The 27,229-nt window shown below is 42.7% G+C and overlaps 1 protein-coding gene across 3 annotated transcripts in view; it reads left to right on the top strand.

The window, feature by feature from the left end:
* The window catches only part of tsga10 (testis specific, 10), a 130,923-nt gene that overhangs the window by 35,556 nt on the left and 68,138 nt on the right, over positions 1 to 27,229 (top strand). For 2 of the 3 annotated variants that reach the window (XM_067985834.1, XM_067985832.1), the window contains exons 4-6: positions 2,015 to 2,140; positions 10,060 to 10,275; positions 26,842 to 26,907. In XM_067985834.1, coding sequence (XP_067841935.1) covers positions 2,015 to 2,140; positions 10,060 to 10,275; positions 26,842 to 26,907 — 408 coding nt within the window. The remainder of the gene's footprint in view (positions 1 to 2,014; positions 2,141 to 10,059; positions 10,276 to 26,841; positions 26,908 to 27,229) is intronic. The other variant, XM_067985835.1, reaches the window with a different exon arrangement.

Here is a 27,229-nt window from a genome sequence, read left to right as displayed (position 1 = left end):
TTATATAAGTGAGCAAGGAAACAAAAAAAAGAGTGTGGGTAGTAACTATGATATTGGCCCAGAATTTGCTGTCAAAATAACAGTGAGGCTAATGCACTGTTATTTATGCGCAAACTGCACACCAACTTTAGGTGAGGGCAGATGCACAGTTAAACACAAAAATCCAGAAGTTGCTGTCAGAGATGCGTCGCTCCGCCATTCGTGTTGTGAAAACGGCATCTCGCTAACTGACTCACCATTCAAATACATTGAATGGCATGAAGTTCCTGTACTTGCACGGTGGATTTGAGCACGGTAGATTTGAACTAAATTCGCCACAGAAAGTTAGGGCTTGCCCATTTCGGTCTAAGTACCTTTTTTAATGGCGTGGCAAGTATTAATTACTGCCAAAGAACCTCTCTGGCACTGAAAATTAACTATTATAAGTGTGGAGTCTCATTCCTTCAAGTTTTAATTGTTGGAGATTTAAAAAAAACTAAATTACATTTTTAAAAATTTGTCTCTTTTTTTTCCTCTCTCTTAATCCAATCTTTCTTTCCCTCACGTTACTTCTCTTTCTGTTCCTGATTTGACATTGAATTCACTATTCTAACTTACACTTCCTGGTTCAGTACTTGCGCTGTTCATTTATCAATATTTCAATCTGATTGGTTAAGGAGCTACTCAGTTGCATGCCCTGTAGAGGGCGCCGCACTGTTTCCAGCAACTTGCAGTGCAAAATCTTATGGAAATTAAATGGGCAAGGGCAAGTCTAACTAATGACTGGTGCCATTCCTTGACCGGCTTCAGCAAATTTGAGGCCGTTAAGATATAAATCTGGTTGAAATAGTGACATTATTATAAACTTAAGAGACATTAAAATAATATTAACTACATACTGTTAAATTAAAACCCTTCAAACACGTGGTCTTGAGTGAAGGGTTTTCCCCCTGCTCCCACACATTGTCCTGGGGCCCAGCCTTGTCTTGACCCATCTTTCTGCTCCACCCTACTCGGACCTCAATCTGAGGCTCAATAGCAGCCTGCTCTTCAATCTTGGTCTACAGTACCCTTACCCTATATGTTGAACTAGGAACCAGCTGTGTCTAACCCAGAGTGTGTGCAAGCAAACCAGTGCTTGTGAGTCCAAGCTCTGGCTGTCATCTCTTTCTGTTTCTATCTTTTTTTAAAAAAAACAGCCACTGGATTAGGGGAAACAAATCCATCTGGCAGAACTATCAGTAGTTCAAACTCTCTACCAATGTCAGCACAGCCTGTACAGTGAAATCCAGGGGGAGAGGGGCAATTAATGGAAGAAGCTAAGCTGACGATGCTTCAAGCCTGAGTATTAAACCCGTAAAGTTTTGCTTGTGGGCAATGTTGTGAGAGATCGACTAGTATATCATAAACTGATATTTTATGTTGTCATGACATTGTAAACCAGGTTAAATTTTAGAAAATCAAGCCAAGAAAAGTTAATGCTTTTTTTCTATAAGTTATAAGTAGAATATGAATTGGGCAAATGTACAATATTTCCTTAATGAGGATCAGCTATACAACTAGTTTGTGACTGATAAGATCATTCTCATGACTGAAGTAGGTATTTTACACTTGCCCATTTCTACTCTGCTTAGAATTTCCATAGAACTCAAAATGGTGTAGTTTCTTTGTTTTCGAATTGCAAATTCTAATTAAATTTAATCATGGAAAGCCATTTTTCAAATTTATGAAGTGCAATATTGTGCAATCTCCTTAGAAGCAATTTTGTTTATTGGCATGCTCTCTAATTCAAAATATTTTTCCAGGACCAAAATGAAGAATTTTAAAATAATACTGCATTATCAGTCTAATGCCGACTACTTACTTATTTAGAATACAATTACATTAAGTTATTAATAAGAAATAGGAGCAAGAGTAGGCCAATCGGCCCTTCGAGCCTGCTCCGCCATTTAATAAGATCATGGCTGATCTGATCCTAACCTCAAATTATTAGACTGACTTGTTTTTTCTCTTCTTCCCCTCCTTTCATCCACAGGATAGGACAAGAAAGGACATAGACCGCCTGGGTCACAACCTTGAATCTGAGGTAGCTCTTGAAGTCGCAGGATTTAAAGACGGGCATAGAAATAGTCAAGATCATAACGTTCAGCTAAATTTTCAGGTGATCAATTTTAAAAAAGCTTGTCTGTAGCTTGTTTTTATTAAAAGCAAATGCAAACAACAAGGGTATTGTACAAAATAAAAACCTACTTAAAGCACCAGATAACACTGTTTTCAACTTTTTCCAGCCCCTCTCCCCTTCTAAACTCAACTTCCCCCTTCTCTACCTTCTCACAGCCCAGTCCCCAGGATTATTATAACAGTTTTCGACTGCAAAGGAAATAATTCATATGCATTGGTGGTTTTGTAACAATTTGTTCAGATAGCAGAGAAATTGCTTAAAGGAGAAGGAAAGTATGGGGGAGTACTCTTTGTTCAACATACTCCTCCATTCTGTATATGGAAAAATAATAGACCTATTAACGTTTTTAGATTTTTACTCTAGATAATGTTCTCGAGTTCAGCATCCCAGATCACTCTCATGTGAACCCTCGTTTTCTAAGGCAATAGAATAAACATTTCTCTAGATTGTGGTTTGGGCTATAAACTGAGAAACAGGTTGTTAAACAGTAGATAAGTGAACAGAAGCAATGACACTTTGTGGATTTTAGTAGTTGCATGATTAACTACCCTCCAAGGAAGATAGGAAATCCAAAATAGTTGCATTTGCTTCACTAAGCTCCATTGTAAACGGAAGTTGGCTTCACATTCTTGAATATTAACCTTTACGTGACGATTTGTTGCTGACCAGAGTTTTTTTGATTTATCTATCTAATAATTGAAGATAGGCTACCCAATTTGAACAAAGCAAAAAAAAAAATCACTGGGACAAAGGTAATTTAAACATGTATCTCAAACTATTGCCAATCAAACATATATACAAACAAAACCCATAAGGTGCTTGTATTTGAATTGAATGCCCTGGTCCCTCCCTTAGATACCTGACCAAACAAAAGTCTATTCTGCAGTACTGTGGATCAAGGCAAATTGGATTATTTTCTGCGATTGAACCTTTTTTAAACCCTGCATGTATTGTGACAGAAAGAAAGAAAGAAATGTATACCAGAAGCAAAAATGCTTCATTTTTCTCAATGCACACCATCATTTCATTTGATGTTTTTGTAGATGTGTCTTTTATTTTTGATTTAGAGATCTTCCATGTCCACACACTTCTACTTTTTGCAAGGATTCCTAGATAGCAATCAGGAACAGGAACAGGAACATTGGGTGATTTTTTTTTTCCCCCCTTCAACCTCATTCCATAAACCAGGGCATCGAGGCCAATTACATAACATCTGCTGCCCAAGCTAAGTCAGCACAGATTGGGGATCAAAGCTGGGTCATTCTTGGTCAGTGCACCTCAACTGCTCTCTGAATAAACTCATTGAGCCATTGCTATTATTGGATTTGTTAATGTACAAAGTAATGTAGACATCTCATTTATATTTTAGATCTGAGTGTCCATACAAGTTAACCTACAGTGGAGTCATTTACCTTGGTATGTCTATAACATTTCCTTAAAATTCACCCTCCATTTCCTTCCTTGTCTCCTGAAGGCATTGATTCATCATGATGATTTCAATGGTTCTCGCCATCCTCTTGTACTTTGCCTAAGTGGTCATTATTAATGTTTGAGCCTACAGCATGAACTTTGGCACTCTGTTTGACTAGGGGAGGAGAAGAGGAGCCATCAAAGTCAGCTTCAATCCTGCCCTTCCCTGATTATCACAGATGCCCACATTCAAACAATAGACAATGGCAAACAATCAGGAATGGGAACTCTGGCTTTTTAAAAAAAAACTCCCTCCATAGCACAGACCAATTATAGCACCCCTACTTCTGCCTCAGCTGTGATCAGCTAACTCTGGATTGAACCTGGGACCTTCATGATCCAAATGACTCAGTTCCACACTAAGCATCAGGGAAGTCACCAATGCTGCTTCCTCTTCTGGAAAATCCAAAATTATAAATTCCACACAGCAGAGGATATACTTTGCGTTGAAAGCTTCTCCAGGCTTCTCCTCTTGCTTTCTCCTCCCTCAATTCGATGTTCCACCCAACTCCCAACCACTCAGTTATCTTTCCTGAAACCTTCATGCTTGTAGATATTGCACAGGTCTTGCTGGAAAAATAATGGTGTGTTAACGTACAAATCAGCCAGCAAGTTCAAAGGATTAAGAGATACAGCATGAGTTGTGAATCTCCAGAACATGCTGGTCGATTTATGCCACTCTGCCGTTTGCTTCGCACAAATGGCATCTCGCCCTTGGCCTCCCTGTTATTTTTAAGAACTTGCTGGATTTGCACATTAATTGTCTTTTAAACTAGCGGCAGAAAGTTAAGTCTGGTAATTAAGAGCATAAGTACCTTTGTAAAATGTGATAATTGTTAATGCAATGCTAATCAACCTCTCTGGCCCAGAATGGGAACAATTAAATTGTTCCCACTGCATGTAGTCAATTGTTAGAGGTGTAAAATAAATGTCAAATTTTACCTTTTTTCTTTTCTGCCTTTTTTTCTCTCAATCCAATCTTTCTTTCCCTCTCTTTATTTCTCTTTCTGTACCTGATTTGACTCTAACTCACCCTCCTTCTCCATCGTTCCTCTATTTCTTTCTCAATCCTTAAATCTCATTGATTAAGGAGATACACCATTGGTCCCGCCGTTCACTAAGGTCCCAGATGCCCTGTTGCTCTCGCCACGCTGTCATCAGCTTACACCTTCAACAACTTATGGTGAAAAATTTTTTTGTGGTGAAGGTTGCAGAAAAAAGTCTAAATAACGGGCCACGTTGTGAGATGCTCCGCTCCAGCAAGATCCGGCCCGATGTTAATTGCTCTCTTTGCTCGGGCATTATCTTTCCTTTTCAAAACTGCCATCATCATTCCACTCGTGACCCAGCCATCCTCTCCAACCACCACCCCATCTTTGACCTCCCCTTCCTTTTCAAAGTCCTTGAACATTATTATCACCTCTCCTACAACTAAAAATCTTAAACTTTTTAAAAGTAAGTCCTCTCTTATTGCATTTCAGTGGCAATTGTGTATAGCAAAAAAACAGTACAGGTAACTAATTGCATGCAGCCTGCTCACATTCATTTCTTAGTCAGACTAGTGTTTAGCTATGTGTTTTTTGTGAACAAGATTGTTCTTAAACGTCAGGGTTTTTTTGTGTGAATCAAATAGGATTAACGAAGACGTGAACCCAAGTAAAGCCAACTGCAATAATTAAAAATAGAAACAGAAAATGCTGGATACACTTAGGAGGTCAGACAGCATCTGTGGAGAGAGAAACTGAATTAACATTTCAAGTTGATGACCTTTCATCAGTACTGGAAGATGTTAGAGATGAACAGCTTTTAAGGTGTGAGGGGGTAGGGAAAGGTCTGTGATGGGGTGGAGTGCAGGATCACAGACCTGTTAGATAAGCCCCATTCCAGTACTTCTGTACATAATCTTAGCTGAAAATTCAATGCAATACTGAGGAAGTAATGTATTGACAGAGGTGTTGTCCTTCAGATTAAATGTTAAACTGAGACCCTGTTCTGCTGGTTCAGGTAAACGTCAAAAATCCCATGGCGTTATTCGAAAAAGAGCATGAGGTTCTCCCGGTGTCCTGGTCAACATTCTTCCCTCAGCCAGAGCTATCAAAAAACAAGCAACTGGTCCTTTATCTGATTGCTGTTTATGGGATCTTTCAGTGTGCAAAATGGCTGCTGCATTACTTCAAAGTAATTAATTACACATAAAGCACTTTTTAGAACGTTTCTGAGAGATGTGATGAGCTGCTAATTCATTTTTTTTACTGCAGCAAATGTATCTTTACAGTCTGATCTGTTAATAACAAAGCATGCCTTTAAATATCACCAGCACTTTTTTTAGCCACTATATCACAATTGGAGAGTTAGTGATGTCACAGTAAGACCAGTAATGCTACAGTTGTTTCCCCAGAAGCGAGCAGAAGTATGCAAGGTGGCTGTGAATGATAGGGATTCCTGTAAGTACTGTACAATTGTTAGGCTATTCAGAAGTGCGATGAGATAAATTGGAAACCTCAAAGTTTAAAATCGACTTCCTTCTAACATCACTGGAATCCTGCGAATATGGTTAGGACATGAGTTGAAAATTGGTTGGGAGGTAGGAGACAGAGTAGGGATAAAGGGAATGTATTCTGATTGGTGGAATGTGACAAGTGGTGTTCCCCAGGGATCTGTACTGGGGCCTCATGCTTTCACCATATATATCAATGATTTGGATGAAGGAATAGAGAGTTGTATATTCAAGTTTGCAGATGACACTAAGTTAGGAGGAACAGTAAGTTGTGTAGATGGGAGCAGGAAGTTATAAAGGGAGATAGACAGATTAAGTGAGTGGGAAGAACTGTGGCAGATGGAGTTCAATGTGGGGAAGTGTGAGGTAATTTACTTTGGATACAAGAAAAACAAATGGGAATATTTTCTAAATGGCAAGAGACTAGAAACTGTGGAGGATCAAAGGGATTTGGGTATCCAGGTACAGAAATCACTAAAAGTTAGTGATCAAAAAGGCTATTGGAATGTTAGCTGTTATCTTAAGAGGATTTGAATACAAAGGGGAGGAAGTTGTGCTTCTGTAGTAGACAGCCTTTGTCAGACCCCATCTGGATTATTGCATTCGGTTCTGGGTACCACATCTCAAGAAGGATATATTGGCCTTAGAAGAAATACAATGCAGATTTACCAAAATTATATTGGGGCTTAAAGGGCTAAATTATGAGGCCACATTACATAAACTTGGGTTGTATTCCCTTAAGTTTAGAAGGTTGAGGGATAATCTAATTTAGGTGTTTTCTCTATTGAATCCTATTGATATTTTAGATACAGAGAAGCTATTTCTTCTGGTGGGGGAATCCAGAACAAGGGGGCACAATCTTAAAATTAGAGCTAGGCCATTTAGGAGCGAAATCAGGAAGCACATTTTCACACACATGGTAGTGGAAATGTGAAATTTTCTCTCCAAAAGGCTGTGGATTCTAGGACAATTGGAGCTTTTAAAACTGAGATCAGTAGATTTTTGTTAGGTAAGGGTATCAATGGCGAATAAATGATCAGCCATGATCCAACTAAATGGTGGAACAGGCTCGAGGGGCTGAATGACTTACTCCTGTTCTTATGTTGACATAGGAATTGATACTAGCTCAATTGCTAAATTTAAATGTGAGATAGATAGCTTTTTGGCAACCAAAGGTATTAAGGGATATGGGCCAAAGGCAGGTATATGGAGCTAGATCACAGATCAGCCATGATCTGATCAAATGGCGGAGCAGGCACGAGGGGCTGAATGGCCTACTCCTGTGCCTATGTTCCTATGACATTTTACTGTAAGCAAATGAGAAACTCAATGGAGTGGCAAATCAAGTTATCCACTCAAAATATTGCACTGCTGTCTAATTATTTTACACATGCTCACATTGACTGGTATCTGACCCTCTAGCCACAGTTATGTAAAAGTTACAAATCATTCCGAGTGTGGTTGCATTGTTTCTTCTTATTCTCCTTAGAGCAGAGAAGGTTACAGGACAATTTAATAGAGATGTTCAAAATTATGAAGGATTTTGATAGAGTAGATAGGGAGAAACTGTTTCCACTGGCAGGACGGTCGATAACCAGAGGATAATTGGGGGAGACGAGGAGAAATTTTTTACGCAGCGAATTGTTATGATCTGGAATGCACTGCCTGAAAGGGTGGTGGAAGCAGATTCAGTGGTAACTTTCAAAAGGGAATTGGATAAATACTTGAAAAGGAAAATTTTCCAGAGCTATGGGGAAAGTGCAGGTGAGTGGGACTAATTCGATAGCTCTTTCAAAGAGTGGGCACCGGCACAATGGGCTGAAGGGCCTCCATCTGTGCTGTAAGATTCTATGACCTTGAGGGCGGGAGAGGGTTGTGGGGGCTTTAAAATATAAAGATCTGGCAACCCAACCCCTTTTCCTGCCCCTTTTAAATTTTAAAGTGTAGAAATCAGGCTATGGACAAAACCTTCGCAAAAGGCAGGCGTGGGCCTAATTAACATAACGGTCGTGCCTGATGACATCATTGACGCCATAACTTAAATTTAATAGTGAGGGGGAGTACTGCATTGTGGGATTCCTGGCAACTGATCCGAGGTGGGAGCTGCCGACTCCACAAGGTAAGTGACTTATAGCATTTCTTGTGGGTCAGGAGGAGCAGGAGTGTTGCCTTCAGGCCCCTCAAGGAAGCCTTTGGCCTCCCCAGCTGTCCCGACTGCCAGCCTTCCTCCAGCATTCCTGATCATGGTACGGAGCTGATGCTCCCTTCCCAGTGCTGGGGACCATCCCTGGCTGCAGCCTCCTGCCGCTAGTGTTCCATCCCACCCACCGGCCAGGCTGCCATTTGGCCAGCTGCCGGGAGGGAGGTGGTACAACAATATGCTAATGAGGCCCTGCCGTTAAGAACAGCAGGTCTTCCATGTCCCCAGCCTTGCTGGGTTCTTCGGCCTCTCCTGCTCCCTGTTAACATTGGGGCATATGATTCTGTTCTTTGATTATTTACGCTGCCTCCTATTTTGCTATTGATTGTAGACCTATGATGCTCTTATCAAAGGTCCCAAGTTAAACCCCTGGAGTAATCTGCTCATAACATTTTCAGCTTGCAATGTTCCAATTTATGGCTACCTCTGCTGTTCTCCCCAGTGCTATAGGGTATACCTTATTCTTTTGACCCTTTACATCAGCTATTAATCACTGCTGTGGAACCTTGTTAAAAGTTTTCTGAATGTCCCTTGTCCACCATGCTGGTGATATTATTAAAAATACTAGCAGTTTAGTTAGAGATCCTCTCCCAGTTCTGAATCCATGCTAACTGTCCATAACAAATTAGTTTTTCAATCTCTCAAAATTACTCTGATCAACTACCTACAACTGATTTTAAATTTATCAATGGGTCTATAAATTTTCAGTTGTATCTCTTGATACTTTTCTAAATAATATTGTGTAAGCCAATTTCTCCCAAATGTAGCAAACTCAGAAAAATGTCAGATAAAAGTTCACTATTTTCATGAATCACCTGTTTATTTTAATACTCCTGGCTTCAGATGTCCAGACCAGGTACTTGTGTCTAGCTTAAAGGGATCTTACCATTTTATTATCATATCACTCAATATTTGCATAATATCCAATTGGGATGATGTTTAGAATGTCAAGTGCACCAAAGTGCACAGCATGGGACATGGAGATCGACATGGGTGATGTTTGAGAGTGACTTAGTGCAGAACAGGATGCGGGTGTCAAAGTTTTGGACAAGTTGGAACTAACAAAAGATAGAATTTCGGTGGCATTCTAGGAGGGGTTTAGAGAAGTTGCCGGTAACAAAGGCATAAATAAGTTTGTGGCCGTAGGAGTGAGATAAGGACAAAGGTGGAGGCAGTATTGTGAAGATGAATGTTAGCAATCTTGGTGACAGGGCAAGAGCTTTGAAGCTCAGATCTGGGTTGAAATGCGCAATCTGAGATTGCGCACTATCTAGTTAAGCCTGAAAGAGTAGCTAGGGAGCGGAAGGGTTAATGACAAGATATGGAGTTTTAGACAGGAGCTGAATAAGAAACTTTGGCAGACTATGTTGGGCAGTCAATCTGACAACACAGGTCATAGTGGAGACGACTTTTCTGGTGGAGAGGTAGAACTCAGTGTAATCAATGTACGTATTGTGTGTCTACGGAATATGTTGCTGAGGAGTCAACATATAAATGGGGAAAGGGAAAGGAACTCCAGAGATGAGACATGTGTGGGAGGAGAACCCAATGCCGGAGATATACCGGCTGTGTTGGGACAGGTGGGAGTGGAACTACATGATGTTAGTTGAAGGTACTATATAAGTGCAAATTGTTGCTTCCTATAATGTCATGCATTTATCTGGCAGGGGGGAGCATTGACTGGGAAGTAATTAATTGAAAAGTTAAGGTAACTTTGTTTTGTTCTTTCAGATTGAGCAGCTAGAGAAGACAAATCATACTTTGGAGAGGCAAATCCATGGCTTGTTGCAAAGTAAAGAAGATGTGTCCCGCCAAGTGAAGAAGTTAACCAGCAAGAACCAGGTGCTCTCCAAGGAACTTAATGAGATAGATCATTTAGCTGAGCAGCTTGAAAAGGATAAACAGCTAGCACTCGCTGTTGCATGTAAAGAAATAAAAATAGCCGAGGTGGGTTAGAATTTAGAATTTATCAATAGTATGACAGATTTTGTACTAGTTGATGTTACGTTAAATCTTTAATTGCAAAGAAAAATACAATGCTACTTTAGAAAGAGTAACCATGGCCTCCATTCGATGAAGCCAAGGAGAGCCTGGAAATCATGAAAAGTTCTTCGTTCATCTAGGAATGGTATCAGTCCTAACTGGCAACCACTATCAGTGAATATATCTGTAATCCTGGAATGAAATGCATGCTACTATGCCATTAGTACTGATTTAAAAATCTTGATGTAAAATATATTGTAGTAATGTTATTCATAGAACTTAACACAGAAGGATAATATCAATTCAATATTTATTACTGATCTAAATGTAGCTGTGAATTTTGAAATAATTATCAATTGAAGAGGAGATTTTCCACTCTGATGTGGCTGTGGTGCAAGTGCACATCTGACGTGGAAAACTGAGGGTTGGGTCATTGCGTAGATTTTTTTTTAACTGGGTGGTGCTGAAAGCTCGTGCTGCTGTAGTGCATGAGCCTCATTAATGGAACAAAAGTATGTAAATTGAGGCAGGGCTTCCCTCATCTACATTTTCTGATGTTTGCTCCTTAAATGCAAAGTCATCAACATGTTGCGTTACATAACAGGTGCACTTACAAGCTGACTTCACCGTCACAATTTGGGTTCTTAAAGCTATACGTAACTTGGTTTGGCAAGTGACAGTGAAGTTGTGGTTTTGTAGCTATTTTGGTTATTTTTGCTGTTTTTTTTTAAAAAAGATTTTTATTTTGAAGTTATTTCCACCCCCCCACCCCACCTTTTTGTTTTGTGGTCACCTACCATTCAGGGGGACTTGCCCTATGCCTTGACTAGAAACAGCCCCTGTTGCATAGGTGGCAATTCCTCTTGCCCTCGGGGAGCTAGAGGATGAGGAATTCTGCGTGCATGAGCAGAGCCAGATGTGGTTATATTGGAGAGGGGTAAATATATGATCAATACCAAATTACTTGGACATATCTGAGGAGCTCTGTCTTTGTCACTAATGCTTCACTGGGGAGGCAGTATTGAAACTTTGCCATCTTTTACAGTCAGACCACCAAACCTAATCAAAGACTAGGATAGTTCTGCCTGTAGTGCTAAAGGTCACTACTGCCTTGAACTTCACAACAGCATAAGAAATAGGAGCAGGAGTAGGCCATCCGGCCCCTCGAGCCTGCTCCGCCATTCAGTAAGATCATGGCTGATCTTCCACCTCAACTCCACTTTCCTGCCTGATCCCCATATCCCTTGATTCCCCTAGAGTCCAAAAATCTATCTATCTCAGCCTTGAACATATTCAACGACTGAGCATCCACAGCCCTCTGGGGTAGAGAATTCCAAAGAGTCACAACTCTCTGAGTGAAGAAATTCCTTCTCATCTCAGTCTTAAATGGCCGACCCCTTACCCTGAGACTATGTCCCCTAGTTCTAGACTCTCCAGCCGTGGGAAACAACCTCTCAGCATCTACCCTGTCAAGCCCCCTCAGAATCTTGTATGTTCAATGAGATCACCTCTCATTCTTCTAAATTCGAGAGTATAGGCCCATTCTACTCAATCTCTCCTCACAGGACAACCCTCTCATCCCAGGAATCAATCTAGTGAACCTTCGTTCCACCACATCCAAGGCAAGTATATAGATAAGGAGACCAAAACTGTACACTGTACTCCAGGTGCAGTCTCACCAAAGCTCTGTACAATTGTAGTAAGACTTCTTTATTCTTGTGCTCAATATGACTGGCTCCTTTCAAGCTGTCTCAGGTGACAGAATCATAAAACCATAGAATAATACAGCACAGAAGGAGGCCATTCGGCGCACCATGCTTGTGCCGGCTCTTTGAAAGAGGTATCCAATTAGTCCCACTCCCCTGCTCTTTCCCCACAGCCCTGCAAATTTTCCCCCTTCAAGTATTTATCCAATTTCCTTTTGAAAGTTGTTATTGAATCTGCTTCCGCTGCCCTTTCAGGCCGTGCATTCCAGATCATAACAACTCGCCGCATAAAAATTTTTTTCCTCGTTGCATCTGGTTCTTTTGTCAGTTACCTTAAATCTGTGTCCTCTGGTTACCGACCCTTCTGCCACTGGAAAGGCTTTCTCCTTATTTACTTTATCAAATCCCTTTATCATTTTGAACACCTCGATCAAATCTCCCCTTAACCTTCTCTGCTCTAAGGAGAAAAACCCCAGTTTCTCTAGTCTCTCCACGTAACTGAAGTCTCTCATTCCTGGTACTACTGTAGTAAATCTCCTCTGCACCCTCTCTAAAGCCTTGACATCCTTCCTAAAGTGTGGTGCCCAGAATTGGCCACAATATTCCAGCTGGGGCCTAACCAGCATTTTATAAAGGTTTAGCACAACCTCCTTGCTTTTGTACTCTACGCCTCTATTTATAAAGCCAAGGATCTCGTATGCCTTTTTAACAGCCTTCTCAACTTGTCCTGCCACTTTCAAAGATCGTGTACGTGCACCCCCAGGTCTCCACGTTCCTGCACGTCCCTTAAAATTGTACCATTTAGTTTATATTGCCTCTCCTCATTCTTCCGACCAAAATGAATCACTTCACACTTCTCTGCATTAAATTTCATCTATGTGTCTGCCCATTTCACTAGTCTGTCTGTCCTCCTGGAGTCTGTTACTATTCTCCTCACTGTTGATTACATTTCCGAGTATAGTGTTATCTGCAAACTTTGAAATTATGCCCCGTATACCCAAGTTCAGGTCACTAATATATATCAAAAAGCAATGGTCCCATCACCGATCCCAGGGAGACACCACTGCACACTTCCCACCAGTCTGAAAAACAACTGCTCACCACTACTCTCTGCTTTCTGTCCCTTAGCCAATTTTGTATCCACACAGTCACTGCCGCTTTAATCCCATGGGCTTCAATTTTGGTAACGTGGTACTTTATCAAATGCCTTTTGAAAGTCCATATACTGTACACACCTACTGCACTACCCTCCTCAATCTTCTCCGTTACTTCATCAAAGAACTCAATCAAGTTAGTCGAGCATGATTTGCCTTTAACAAATCCATGCTGGCTTTCATTTATTAACCCATATTTTTCCAAATGCCAATTAATTTTGTCCCGGGTTATTGTCTTAAAAGTTCTCCCACCACCGACATTAGGTTAACTGGCCTGTAGTTGCTGGGTTTATCCCTCTCTCCTTTTTTGAACAAGGGTGTGACATTTGCAATCCTCCAGTCCTGTGGCACCACTCCCATATCTAAGGAGGTTTGGAAGATTGTGGCCAGAGCCTCTGCAATTTCCAACCTTGCTTTCCTCAGCAACATAGATGCATTCCATCTGGACCGTGTGACTTTTCTACTTTGAGTGCTGCCAACCCTGTAAGTACTTCCTTTTTATTTTTACACTATCGAATTTCTCTACTACCACCTCCTTTACTGTGACATTGGCAGCGTCCTGTTCTTTAGTGAAGACTGACGCAAAGTACTCATTTAGTGCCTCAGCCATGCCCTCTGCCTCCACAAGAAGATCTCCTTTTTGGTCCCTAATCGGCCCCACCCTTCCTTTGACTACCCTTTTACTATTTATATGTTTATAAAAGACTTTTGGGTTCCCTTTTATGTTACCCGCTAATTTAATCTCATACAATCTTTTTGCCTCTCTTATTTCCCTTTTCAGTTCTCCTCTACTTTTTGTATTCAGCTTGATTCTCTATTAAATTATGAACCTGACATTTGTCATAAGCCTCCTTTTTCTGTTTCAATTTAATCTCTATATCATTAGTCTCCAGAGAGCTCTCTCTTTTGATGCCCTTCCTTTCCCCCTCATAGGAATGTGTCTACTTTGTACCCAAACTATCTCCTCTATGAAGGCCTTCCATTGCTCATTTACTGTTTAACCTGCCAATCTTTGATTCCAATCCACCTGAGCCAGATCCCTTTTCAAGTCACTGAAATTAGCTCTGCTCCAGTTGAGTATTTTCACATTTGATTTTTCCTTGTCCATTTCCATAACTGATCTTGCGATCACTGTTTCCCAGATGGTCCCCCACTGAAACATGCTCTACCTGCCCTAGTTCATTCCCCAAAACTAGATCCAGCACTGTTTCCTTCCTCGTTGGGCTGGAAACATACTGATCAAGAAAGTTCTCTTGAACACATTTCAGGAATTCCTCCCCCTCTTTGCCCTTTACACTTCTATTTTCCCAGTCTATATTAGGATAATTGAAGTCCCCCATTATCACTACTCTAAAGTTTTTGCATCTTTCTGCAATTTGCCTGCAAATTTGCTCCTCTATCACCTTCCCACTATTTGATGGCCTATAGTGTACACCCAGTAGAGTAATAGCTCCTCTATTGTTCCTTAATTCTAATAGATTCTGTCTTTGACCCCTCAACTGCATCATCCCTTTCCAGTGCTGTAACAGTATCTTTGACCAATACTGACACCCCATCCCCCTCACCTATGTTTCCTTCCCTATCATTCCTGAATGTATTGTAGCCAGGAATAGTAAGTACCCATTCCTCCCCTTGTTTGAGACAGGTCTCCGTTATTGCCACTAGATCATAATCCCATGTGGCTACTTGAGCCTATTTTTTTTTATTCGTTCATGGGATGTCGGCGTCGCTGGCGAGGCCGGCATTTATTGCCCATCCCTAATTGCCCTTGAGAAGGTGGCGGTGAGCCACCTTCTTGAACTGCTGCAGTCCGTGTGGTGAAGGTTATCCCACAGTGCTGTTAGGAAGGGAGTTCCAGGATTTTGACCCAGCGACGATGAAGGAATGGTGATATATTTTCAAGTCGGGATGGTGTGTGACTTGGAGGGGAACGTGCAGGTGGTGTGGTTCCATTTGCCTGCTGCTCTTGTCCTTCTAGGTGGTAGAGGTCACGAGTTTGGGAGGTGCTGTCGAAGAAGCCTTGGCGAGTTGCTGCAGTGCATCCTGTGGATGGTACACACTGCAGCCACAGTGCGCCGGTGGTGAAGGGAGTGAATGTTTAGGGTGGTGGATGGGGTGCCAATCTTGAGTGTTGTTGGAGCTGCACTCATCCAGGCAAGTGGAGAGTATTCCATCACACTCCTGACTTGTGCCTTATAGATGGTGGAAATGCTTTGGGCAGTCAGGAGGTGAGTCACTCGCCACAGAATACCCAGCCTCTGACCTGCTCTTGTAGCCACCGTATTTATATGGCTGGTCCAGTTAAGTTTCTGGTCAATGGTGACCCCCAGGATGTTGATGGTAGAGGATTCGGTGATGGTAATGCTGTTGAATGTCAAGGGGAGGTGGTTAGACTCTTGTTGGAGATGGTCATTGCCTGGCACTTGTCTGGCGCAAATGTTACTTGCCACTTATCAGCCCAAGCCTGGATGTTGTCCTGTTTTGCTGCATGCGGGCTCGGACTGCTTCGTTATCTGACGGGTTGCAAATGGAACTGAACACTGTGCAATCATCAGCGAGCATCCCCATTTCTGACCTTATGATGGAGGGAAGGTCATTGATGAAGCAGCTGAAGATGGTTGGGCCTTGGACACTGCCCTGATGAACTCCCGCAGCACTGCCCTGGGGCTGAGATGATTGGCCTCCAACAACCACTACCGTCTTCCTTTGTGCTAGGTATGACTCCAGCCACTGGAGAGTTTTCCCCCTGATTCCCATTGACTTCAATTTTACTAGGGCTCCTTGGTGCCACACTTTGTCAAATGCTGCCTTGATGTCAAGGGCAGTCACTCTCGCCTCACCGCCTGTAGTTCATCAACCTTATTTACCCTGCTCCGTGCATTTATGCACATGCACTCCAAACCCATCTTAGTCTGCCTCGCATTTCCCCCCTGTCTGATCCCACCTATTTCTGAACTACTCTTTATTCTAATGCTGTTTGCCTTTCCCTGTCCTCTGTGCACCTTGTACCACCTCTCTAATGCTTCAAACTGGTGCCCCACCCCTTGCCACATTGGTTTAAACCCTCCCCCACAGCACTAGTTAATCTTCCCGTCCCAGCCCTGTTGAGGTGCAATCTGTCCATCTTGTACAGGTCCCTCCCGCACCAGAACTCATCCCAATGCCCCAGGAATCTGAAGCCCTCCCTCCTGCACTATTTCTCCAGCTACGCATTAATCTATCTTATCTTACTGCTCCTATACTCGCTAGTATATGGCACTGGACGTATTCCAGAGATTAGTACCTTTTTGAGGTCCTGCTCTTTAACTTCCTCCCTACCTCCTAAAACTCTGTCTGTAGGACGTCAACCGTTTTCCTACCTATGTCATTGGTTCCAACATGGACCATGACTTCTGGCTGTTCCCCATTCCCCCCTGAAAATGTTCTTCACCTGTTCAGTGATGTCCTTTACTCTGGCACCAGGGTGGCAACACACCATATGGGACTCACATCGGCGGTTGCAGAAACGCCTGTCTATTCCCCTGACTATTGAATCCCCTATGACCATTGCATTTCTACACTTCACTGTGCAGCCATTTGCCCCATGGTGCTGTGGATGCATTCTAGACTGCACTCCCCTGAGGTGTCGTTCCCCTCACTGGTGAAAACCGGTTTGAGAGAGCCACTTCTGAAGGCTTCCTGCATTGCCTGCCTCTTCCTATCCTGCTGAATGGCCACCCACTTACTATCCTCCTGAACTCTCTGTGGCTTTGGGATGACCACCTCCTGGAACTTGCGATCCAGGAAATTCTCAGCCTCCCGTATGCCCTCCATCTGCTCCTCAAGCTTGAGTTCGAGCAGCTGGAGGCACTTTCTGCACACTTGTTTACCCAGGACACATGAAGCGCCCTGGAAATCCCACATGGCACAGGAATTGCAGGTGACTGGTCTCAGCTGTCCCATCATATTACTACTATTTATGTATATGTCACATATGTTTTAGTTTAGTATCCCCTTAATTCCTATTTATTTATGTATACCAGATTTTTATTTAATGTAATTTGGATCCCTTTAATTTTGGTATCCTCTACTTAGTTAATTTTATCCCCTTGGATCTAATTGATTGCTAATTATTTAGTTATGTATTTACTGTTGCCCCTTGGTTTGAATTACTGAGCACCTCATTCCACCTCTGCATTAAAATTCTCACTCTCTCCAAATTCCCATTTTTAAAAAAGTCCTCACTGTTGAAAGTTCTGTGCTTTTGCAGATATCCCTCCAATATATACCTTTTCAGATGAGTCAGTCTGCACTGCACTGGTGCCTACCTCAGGTTGCTGAAGCATTGTTTGCTGGGTTGAAGGATTTTATCACTTTTCTAAAGGATAGTAACAGAAGCTAGAGGGGGCTCTTCACCTCTTCAGAGTGTCCGGGTTCCCAAGAGTGCAGGGCTCCACTGATGGCACTGATGTAGCCACATAGGCTCCTTTCAGCAATGCAGTGACATTTATGAGTGAGAAGGGGTTTTATTCCTTTTAATATCCAGGCTGTATGTGACCATTAGAACATCATTATGCAGGTAGATGCTAGGTTCCCCGGAAGCTGCCAATGATGCATTTACTGTACATCAGTCAATAGTCCCACCATTATTTCATGGCATTTCTGCCTTAGATGGGTGAATTCTGGGTGACCGGGCATACCCTTTCGAGCTGTGGCTGATGACGGTGGTGTGGAATCCACAAACTACAGCAAAAAGAAAATATATTGAGGCACATGCCTCCACAAGTATATAAATAGAGGATGCAATAGGCATGCTGAAATAAAGATTCTATTGTCTGGATAGGTAGAGTGGTTATCCTATTCTACAGCCCAGTAAAGGTATTGAAACTGCTGATAGCATTATTGTGCATCAGCCCACTATCAGCAGAAGAGTCACCCTGCAGAAGATGTAAGGAAGGTCTCAAAGGGCTAGGAGAAATGGAGAGAATGAGGCCAAGGCTGAGAACTTGGTGGCTGTAAGGGTCCAATGGGAAATTAGTTTGGGCACTCTCAGTTCAGTTCCTGGTGGGATTTGGTCAAGAGTACAAAAATGAAAGGGTTCTCCAGTAAATCTTTGTGTTCCATGCTGCAACTGGAGAACTATTTCACTTAAACTATGAAGTAGGGAATGTGATGATACCGTAGCCTTTCACCTCTGGGATCTGGGTTTAAATCCCGCTCAGACTGATAGGATGAAAGTCTCTTCTGTCTTTTGGCTGTAAGGATCTAATGTGAAATGATACTGTGCAGCTAATTCCTCACGTGGTAAATCCACACAGAAACAGACTCATGGAAATTAGAGTCAAAGGTCTTTATAGCATCAGCTTTGGCATCATTAGGACTTAGATGACCCTGGATGTGTCATTTGCTCCAGGGTGGACTGCGGTTCACTGAAGCAGTCACACTACTGATTTTGTATACTGGAATTTCCACACTAGCCATCACACTTTGCACACTTTCAAAGGACTCAATTGTATTGGCAGTACTTATAAAGCAGCATTCTTTAGTGTAAAGGTCTTGAATGGCACCAGTCTTGGAACTTGGCAGCTGAGGGTTAACTCCAGAGTGAATATTTCTACTAGAGTGGAGTGAGTGCTGCAATATTGTGAGGTGGAAGGCACCATAACTTCAGGTTTTGGAACTTGATTATCCTCACCCTTACCTATGGAAATACACTGGGAACAAACATTCCAAACATTCATTGGTATCAGCAGTACACTCCTTGGGGGCAATTTTGACTTTGGGTGATAGTGTAAAACGGCCGATATCGGATCAGCCACCCATTATACAACTCTCAATTTTCATTTTCATTGAAGTCAATTGCTTGTTTTACACTTAATCGCCCAAAGTAAAATGATCCCCTTTGTAACACATTTCATTTCCCAACACATGCCATACTATAATGGTTGGAGTCTGGAACTCACTGCCTGAAAGGGTTGTGGAGGCAGGAACCCTCACAACATTCAAGAAGCATTTGGATGAGCACTTGAAATGCCATAGCATACAAGGCTACGGACCAAATGCTGGAATATGGGATTAGAGTAGACAGGGCTGATGGCCGGCGCGGACACGATGGGCCGAAGGGCCTCTATCCGTGCTGTATAACTCTATGACTCTATAATATTGCCTGTTAGGTTTCCTATTGATAGAATGCCTGAATGTGTGACAGGTTCATAGAGGGAAGAAAAAGCAACAATGATGGATACCAGCATGGACATGTGGGCTTGCCACCTGTGTGTCCCTTTTCAATAGGATCTATGGACCAGGGGCCAAAATTTCCAAGGTCACTTCATCCAAGTGCATTAGGTGCTTCAGGTTGGGGATGCTGCCACCAGTTGCTTGCCTCTCCCTTCTGTTATGGGTTTCCTTTGCTTACAATGCGAGATGGATGATGTGCTAAGTAATTATACATTCTGCTAAATTCCCAAAGCAGTACAAGAACATGGAGCATGCGTGGGTGTTGGTGGAGTATTTTAGTGGAAGTTGGAAAATGTCATGCATGAAAATGGGATGCCTCCCCCACCTGCACCCTTGTAACCTCTTTCTGGGGCTTTGTCTGTAAAGGAAGCAATCCTCTCCCCTCACTTGCGGTCTCCTCAGCCATCTTTCCAACAACAGCTAAGGACAATTCCTACGCTTTGAAAGTTCAGGTGCCCCTTTTAAAATACAGCAGTAGCTCTTCTGTGCTGGTAATATTGGCTATCCACTCCCCCCTGGGCATTCATGCTCCCAGCATTAGGAGCACTACCTAATTACTTACCTCGGAAGTACTGGGAGGTGCTGTGATGCATCATGTGCTCATGCACTTCCAGGTGTGTCAATAGTGGTAAACCTCCTCTTAAAATCCTAAGAACAGAAATATTTCCTCCAGAACCAGCTGGCTGGAACTTAACAGTACAGCTGACTGACTGGTACTGTTGCCTCCTGGGAAATTAGGCACACTGCACACTGCTCAGGCAGGTGTAGCCATCCATTGCCAGATATGGCTTGACTACATCAAGCGCTACTGGGCCTTGCTGTCCTCTGCCAAAACCCCCCATTACTCTAGAGTCATCTTGGAGAGCAAAGATAACCCCAGGCTCCTTTTTTCTACTACTAACTACCTCCATAAAACTATCTCCCCTGTCCCTTTCACTCTCGCCTCTAGCAACAATTGCCAGGAGCTTATGGATCTCTTGAACAAGATGAGACCATCTATTGAGCTACCTCTGCTGCTTCCCCCTTTCCCTTGCTCACCAAGTCACATCTTCCCCTTCCTACCCTAGACTGAACTCCTTTCTCTCTCTAGTTTCTCCCCCATCTTCTTCCATGTCTCCTTCAAGTTCATTTCATTTGTAAGACTGACCTCTTGCTCCATTGAAGCCATTGCCACTAACCTCCCGACCACCCAAAATCCCTTTCTGACTTCCATGCCAGCTTACATTGTAAAGATTTCACTCGGCACTGTTACCTCCCCTTCAAAGCTACTGTCATCACACTTTTCCTCAAAAAATCCACCCTTGACACTTCTGTCCTTACTAGTTACTGCCCATTTCCAACCTAATTTTCTTTTCCAAGGTCCGTTCATAAGTTGCAACTCCCTGTTTGAATCCCTCCAATGAGGCTTCTGCCTTCCCACAGTCCTGAAACTGCTAACCAAAGTCATGAATGATGTGGAGATGCCGGTGATGGACTGGGGTTGACAATTGTAAACAATTTTACAACACCAAGTTATAGTCCAGCAATTTTATTTTAAATTCACAAGCTTTCGGAGGCTTCCTCCTTCGTCAGGTGAACGATGTGAAAATGAAATCCTCGAAGAAAAAAAAAGTCATGAATGACATTCTTTGTGACTGTGACAATTGTGCATTATCCCTCCTTGTTCTCCTCAACCTCTCTGCAGCTGATCACACAGTTGATCACACCATCCTCTTCCAACACTGTTCCCCCATTGTCCATTTGGCAGGACTACTCTTACCTATTTATGTGCCTGGCCCAGTTGAGTTTCTGGTGAATGGTGACCTCCAGGATGTTGATGGTGGGGGACTTGGTGATTGTAATGCCATTGAATGTCATGAGGAGGTAGATATGCACTCTCTTGTTGAAGATGGTCATTACCTGACATTTATGTGGTGCGAATGTTACTTGCCACATATCAGCCCAAGCCTGGATGTTATCTTTGACTCAGCTTTTGATAACCCCTCGTCTTTCCTCCTTCAGCTTGGTGTCTGTTTTTTACTTCTGCCTCTGTGAAGCAGCTTGGAACATTTTTCTATGTTAAAGGTGCTGTTGCCTGAGTTCAGCTCAGTCACTGGTCTGGGCAAAACTATTAAGCACAAGCCCATGCCTTTGGGAAAGCCTGAGGCCTCAGAGCAAAAACTTCAATGAAGGCATTAAAAAATACAAAAGATGATTTAGCAGATAAATTTATTCAGGTTCTTGCAAAATATGTAATTTTTTTATTTAAACCCATTTTGAACGATTTGTGAGAATGTAGCGGCCGGATTGTGTACTTACTGGGTGACATCGGGTACGGTATCATAGTGGTTATGTTACTGGACTAGCAATCCAGAGGCCTAGACTATATTCCGGAGTCATAAGTTCAAATCCTGCCACGGCAGCTGGGGAATTTAAATTCAATTAATTATATAAAAATCTGGAAAAAAAAACTAGTATCAGTAATATTGGCCATGAAACTACTGGATTGTCATAAAAACCCATCTGGTTCACTAATGCCCTTTAGGGAAGGAAACCTGCCGTCCTTACCTGGTCTGGCCTTTGTGATTTCAAACCCACAGCAATGTGGTTGATTCTTAATTGCCCTCTCAAATGGCCTAGCAGTTGTTCAAGAAGGTGGCTCACCACCGCCTTCTCAAGGGCAATTAGGGATGGGCAATAAATGCTGGCCCTGCCAGCGACGCCCACATCCCATGAACGAATTAAAAAAATATATATACTTTAAGCATAAAATAGGAGCTACTGTGTGTGTCTGTGCAGTGGTAGGGGAGCATAGAATGATTACAGCACAGTATGAGGCCATTCGGCCGATCGCGCCTGTGCCGGCTCTTTGTAAGAGCAATCCAGTTAGTTCCATTGTCCTGCTCTTTCCCCGTAGCCCTGCAAATTTTTTTCCCTTCAAGTATTTATTCAATCCCTTTTTGAATCTGCTTCCACCATCCTTTCAGACAGCACATTCCAGATCATAACTACTTGCTGCGTAAAAATTTTTTTCCTCATGTCGCCTTTGGTTCTTTTGCCAATCACCTTAAATCTGTGTCCTCTGGTTCTCAACCCTTCCGCCAATGGTAACAGTTTCTCTTTATCTAAACCCTTCATGATTTTGAACAGCTCTATCAAATCTCCTCTTAACCTTCTCTGCTCTAAGGAGAACAACCCCTGCTTCTCCAGTCTATCCTTGTAACTGAAGTCCCTCATCCCTGGAACCATTCTAGTATATCTTTTCTGCACCCTTTTTAAGGCCTTCATATCCTTCCTAAAGTGTGGTGCCCAGAATTGGATACAATACTCCAGTTGCGGCCAAACCAGTGTTTTATAAAGGTTCAACATAACTTCCTTGCTTTTGTATTCTATGCCTCTGTTTATAAAGCCCAGGATCCTGGATGCTTATTTAACCGCTTTCTCAACCTGTCCTGCCCCCGTCAAAGATTTGTGCACATATATCCCCAGGTCTCTCTGTTCCTGCACCCCCTTCAGAACAGTGTTCAGTTCCATTCGCAACCCCTCAGATAATGAAGCAGTCCGAGCCCGCATGCAGCAAGACCTGGACAACATCCAGTCTTGGGCTGATAAGTGGCAAGTAACATTCGCACCAGTCAAGTGCCAGGCAATGACCATCTCCAACAAGAGAGAGTCTAACCATCTCCCCTTGATATTCAATGGCATTACCATCGCCGAATCCCCCAACATCAACATCCTGGGGGTCACCATTGACCAGAAACTTAACTGGACCAGCCACATAAATACTGTGGTTACAAGAGCAGGTCAGAGGTTGGGTATTCTGCAGCGAGTGATTCACCTCTGACTCCCCAAAGCCTTTCCACCATCTACAAGTCAGGAGTGTGATGGAATACTCTCCACTTGCCTAGATGAGTGCAGCTCCAACAACACTCAAGCAGCTCAACACCATCCAGGACAAAGCAGCCCGCTTCATTAGTACCCTATCCACCACCCTAAACATTCACTCCCTTCACTACCGGCGCACCGTGGCTGCAGTGTGTACCATCTACAGGTTGCAATGCAGCAACTCGCCAAGGCATCTTTGACAGCACCTCCCAAACACACGCCCTCTACCACCTAGAAGGACAAGGGCAGCAGGCACACTGGAACACCACCACCTGCACCTTTTCTTCCAAGTCACACGCCATCCCGACTTAGAAATATATCGCCGTTCCTTCATCATCGCTGGGTCAAAATCCTGGAACTCCCTACCTAACAGTACTGTGGGAGAACCTTCACCACACGGACTGCAGCGGTTCAAGAAGGCGGCTCACCACCACCTTCTCAAGGGCAATTAGGGATGGGCAATAAACGCTGGCCTTGCCAGTGACGCCCACATCCCATGAACGAATAAAAAAACATTGTACCATTTAGTTTATATTGCTGCTCCTCATTCTTCCCACCAAAATCACTTTGCACTTCATTGTGTTAAATTTCATTTATGCATGACACCTTTAACATTGAAAATATCTCACAGCATTATCTGCAGGATTAGTGAGTACTGCAGGTACTTAGAATGAGATTTCAATGAAACATGTGCTGCATATACCGAACTTAATATAAAATCAATATAGGGATAGTTTTATACATTAAACATGTCACACAAATTGTTTAATATAAATTTCTGTATCACAGTTAATACCAGAGCTAGAATGTTTGTGGCTTCTTAATTGACTGTCCTACAAACAAAACTAGAGCCCCATTTTAACCCTGTCCACCTGGCAGGAACGGTGCGGGCGGGGAGTTAAAATGGTGGCCGAGCACTAACTGCTGTGTTTACGCCGCATTATGCCCCCTGCTGTTTGAAGTCCTGGGTTTTCAGGAGTGATGGGACACCTGCCACAGGCAGCCGGTATGGAAATGTCGGGGTCCGATGATTCAATTCGGACTCCAACAAGATTTTAACTCTGGATCACGGCTGCGGAGTGCGAAGGATTTCAGTCTGACCTGTAATTGACCAGAGCATTAATTTCAAGACTGTAGAGCACAAACGTGTTTTGCATCCTATATGGATCCTCCTCGACATCCTCTTCATACTGCTGCTTGTCTGCCTGATCCCCTCTGCTGGCTTCCTCTTCCAGGCTATGCATGAGGAGACCTCCTTATAAGATAAAGTGCAGCACACCAACTCTACTGTGGAATTTGATTCCCAAAGCACTGGTAGAAATCCCGGAATAGTGTGTAGTAAAAGCAGAATTTGCCTTATTCAGACCCTCCTGTCAAGAACGTCCACCATCTCAACTTTCACCCCCATATTTCCTGCCTACTTATGCTTTGTGTATTTCCTTATGTGCTCCCTTCTCACTGTTTAGCACAGTGCTGGCAGGGCTGGAAACTGAGAGAAGAGGTAGATCTTCACTATCCTATGTTTCTTGCTGCATGACATCTAGAGGAGGATGACAAGGAGGTCAGAATGTGTTCACGTGACTTTTGGTAGAAGGAGTAACATGAAGGTTTCATAATGTAGTTTGCTGACACATTATGCATGACCTTCCAGCATGAGAAGGAAGTGAAACAAAGTGTCATGATAAACCTGTGGCCTGAACCTGCCCTTCAACTTCCCCAAATCCAACTCTCTCTCCTGTCTGCCTCCTTGGAGATCCAAGGCTTTCTGTGGTCAAGGGTTGAGAGGCCAGAGGCTAGCCGGGGGTGGGGAGGGGACACCCTCTGTGGCCAATCACCTTTTTGTGTTCTGGTCTTTAAGAAGACTGCAAACAGTAAGATTGCTCTCTTTGCTATGAGATGCAGTTAAACCAGGTGACAGCATGCACACCATAATGGGGGTGATGACAAGTGCATGAACAGACAAGTGCATGAACAATCAAGTGTATGTAACCTGAGGGTTTTAGCGGGTGATTGTATGTCAGGCTGTGAACGAAGGGACACTTGTAGGTGAAGATTGGAGTATAAAGGGAACTTCCTGGACATTACTGGTGAGTTCTTGAAGCCCTTCAACACAGCAAAGGGAAGGTGGCAAAAATGCTTAGTACAATACATTCTTGGAAAGTATGGCTGACTCTTCTTCCTTTGTCTGACCTCCTATGATCATTAAACTTCTTGCAGCTCAGAATAGCTGGGGAGGGGGTTTGTGGAGGTGGCACCTTTTACCAGGACCAACTTCTTTGATTGTGCCAGTGCAGTTCCCTTGGCTGGCCACCTCCCTTGTGTTCCAAAAAGTGCTTCCTTCTCGCATGAATTTAGTTCAGCAGCACTTCTATGCAAGCTTCAGAAAATTTGGGATCCCTGTGCCCCATGCCTGACCTTACAGACATTTCAGAACTGTTCATGCTGCTTGTCAGAATAAAACAATTTGTTTTGATGATCCTTAGCTCCTTAAACTGCTGCAGGCATTTAAATCCTGCAGCACCATGCCATTTGCTGCCAATGGCGAATTCCCAATCAGAGATGGGAATATCACTAGGAGCTCATCTAGAATATTTAAAGTAAGTTGATCCCGAAAAATTTGTCTGCGTCAGGAAGATGGGCAAACGTTCTGCTCAGCTAGTTGTTATGATCTGGAATGCATTTCCTGAAAGAGTGATAGAAGCAGATTCAATAGTAACTTTCAAAAGGGAACTGAATCTCTACTTAAAAAGAAAAAATTTGCAGGGCTGGGGGAAAGAGCAGGGGAGCGGGACCAATTGGTAGCTTTTTCAGAGAGCCAGCACAAGCACGATGGGCCGAATGACCTCCCCCTGTGCTGTATGATTCTATCGCACTTGCAGTGGCAGTGCTGCTGCAAGGGAAAATCTGGGCTTGTATCTCTTCAGCTTGCTGGTTTCTCTTGTCTTGGTCAACTGGTTTTTGATTTGGCATGTCATTTTGTACTGTTTATAAAGCTTCTCATCCTTGTTACAGAGGACTACCAGCTTCTATAATTAAATATGTGTATGCCACTTTCATATTTCTTACCATTATGCCTTCTGCATCTGGGAAAATAGGATGTCCACAGACTTCTCCATTACTCTTGTCCTATCTCCATTATCAGATGGCAGGAGACATAATTGAAGGAGGGGGTGGGGGTGAGATTGGCAATATTGCATATGCAGTATAGTTAAAATAGTTTATGCAGTGTCATAGTATTTCCAAGAAGGGACTCTAAATTCATAGATTAATTTATTTAATGCATAATAGCTGCAAATAACCCAGTTGGAGCTCTGCATTGGAAAGAAATTCATTTATATATGGAAATGCATGCCTTAAAAGGCAATGAAAGCGTACACAATTATGTCTACATCATAATGCAGGTGACATGCATCATAAGATGAGTAACTGTCTGTATATATTGCATGGTATTTAACTTTTGGTGTACCTAACCTGCATTACGATGCAGGCATCACTTACTTGAAATACTTGGAACAAATGTGATCATTTTACAGCCAATTTTAGATGGTACTGTATTGTTGAAGTATAATAATTGAATATCTTTATAATAGATTGAAATTGAAAAGCAAGAGAGGGACATTGTTGTGTTGGAGCAAGCCATCCTAAAGCTCAGATCAGTAAGTGGTGCTATGTAATTTTGCAGACTCAAAATTGAAGTTGATTTAGTATGATTGTAATAATAATAACCATCAACATTATATTGAACCAAAAAGTTCAATCCAACTAAGCTTGCTCAGGGTTTTAATCAGACAATTAGATTTCTACTAGCTTGACTTGGTTTCTTGTAGAAAGGTAGCTCTCTGTTCACCAAGAAATCTGAACTCTATCAAATAGAATAGAGCCACGTTTTCATATTATTGAATCTGACTTTGCAAGTTCGTTGCTTCCAATTTGGCTTGAGTTTAGCAGGTTAGGATTGGGATGGGGCTCGGATCAACA

Source organism: Heptranchias perlo, chromosome 6 (genome assembly GCF_035084215.1).
Source record: "Heptranchias perlo isolate sHepPer1 chromosome 6, sHepPer1.hap1, whole genome shotgun sequence".
Classification (NCBI taxonomy): Eukaryota; Metazoa; Chordata; class Chondrichthyes; order Hexanchiformes; family Hexanchidae; genus Heptranchias; species Heptranchias perlo.
Note: the sequence above shows the minus strand (reverse complement) of the source record. Positions and strands in the feature narration are given on the sequence as shown.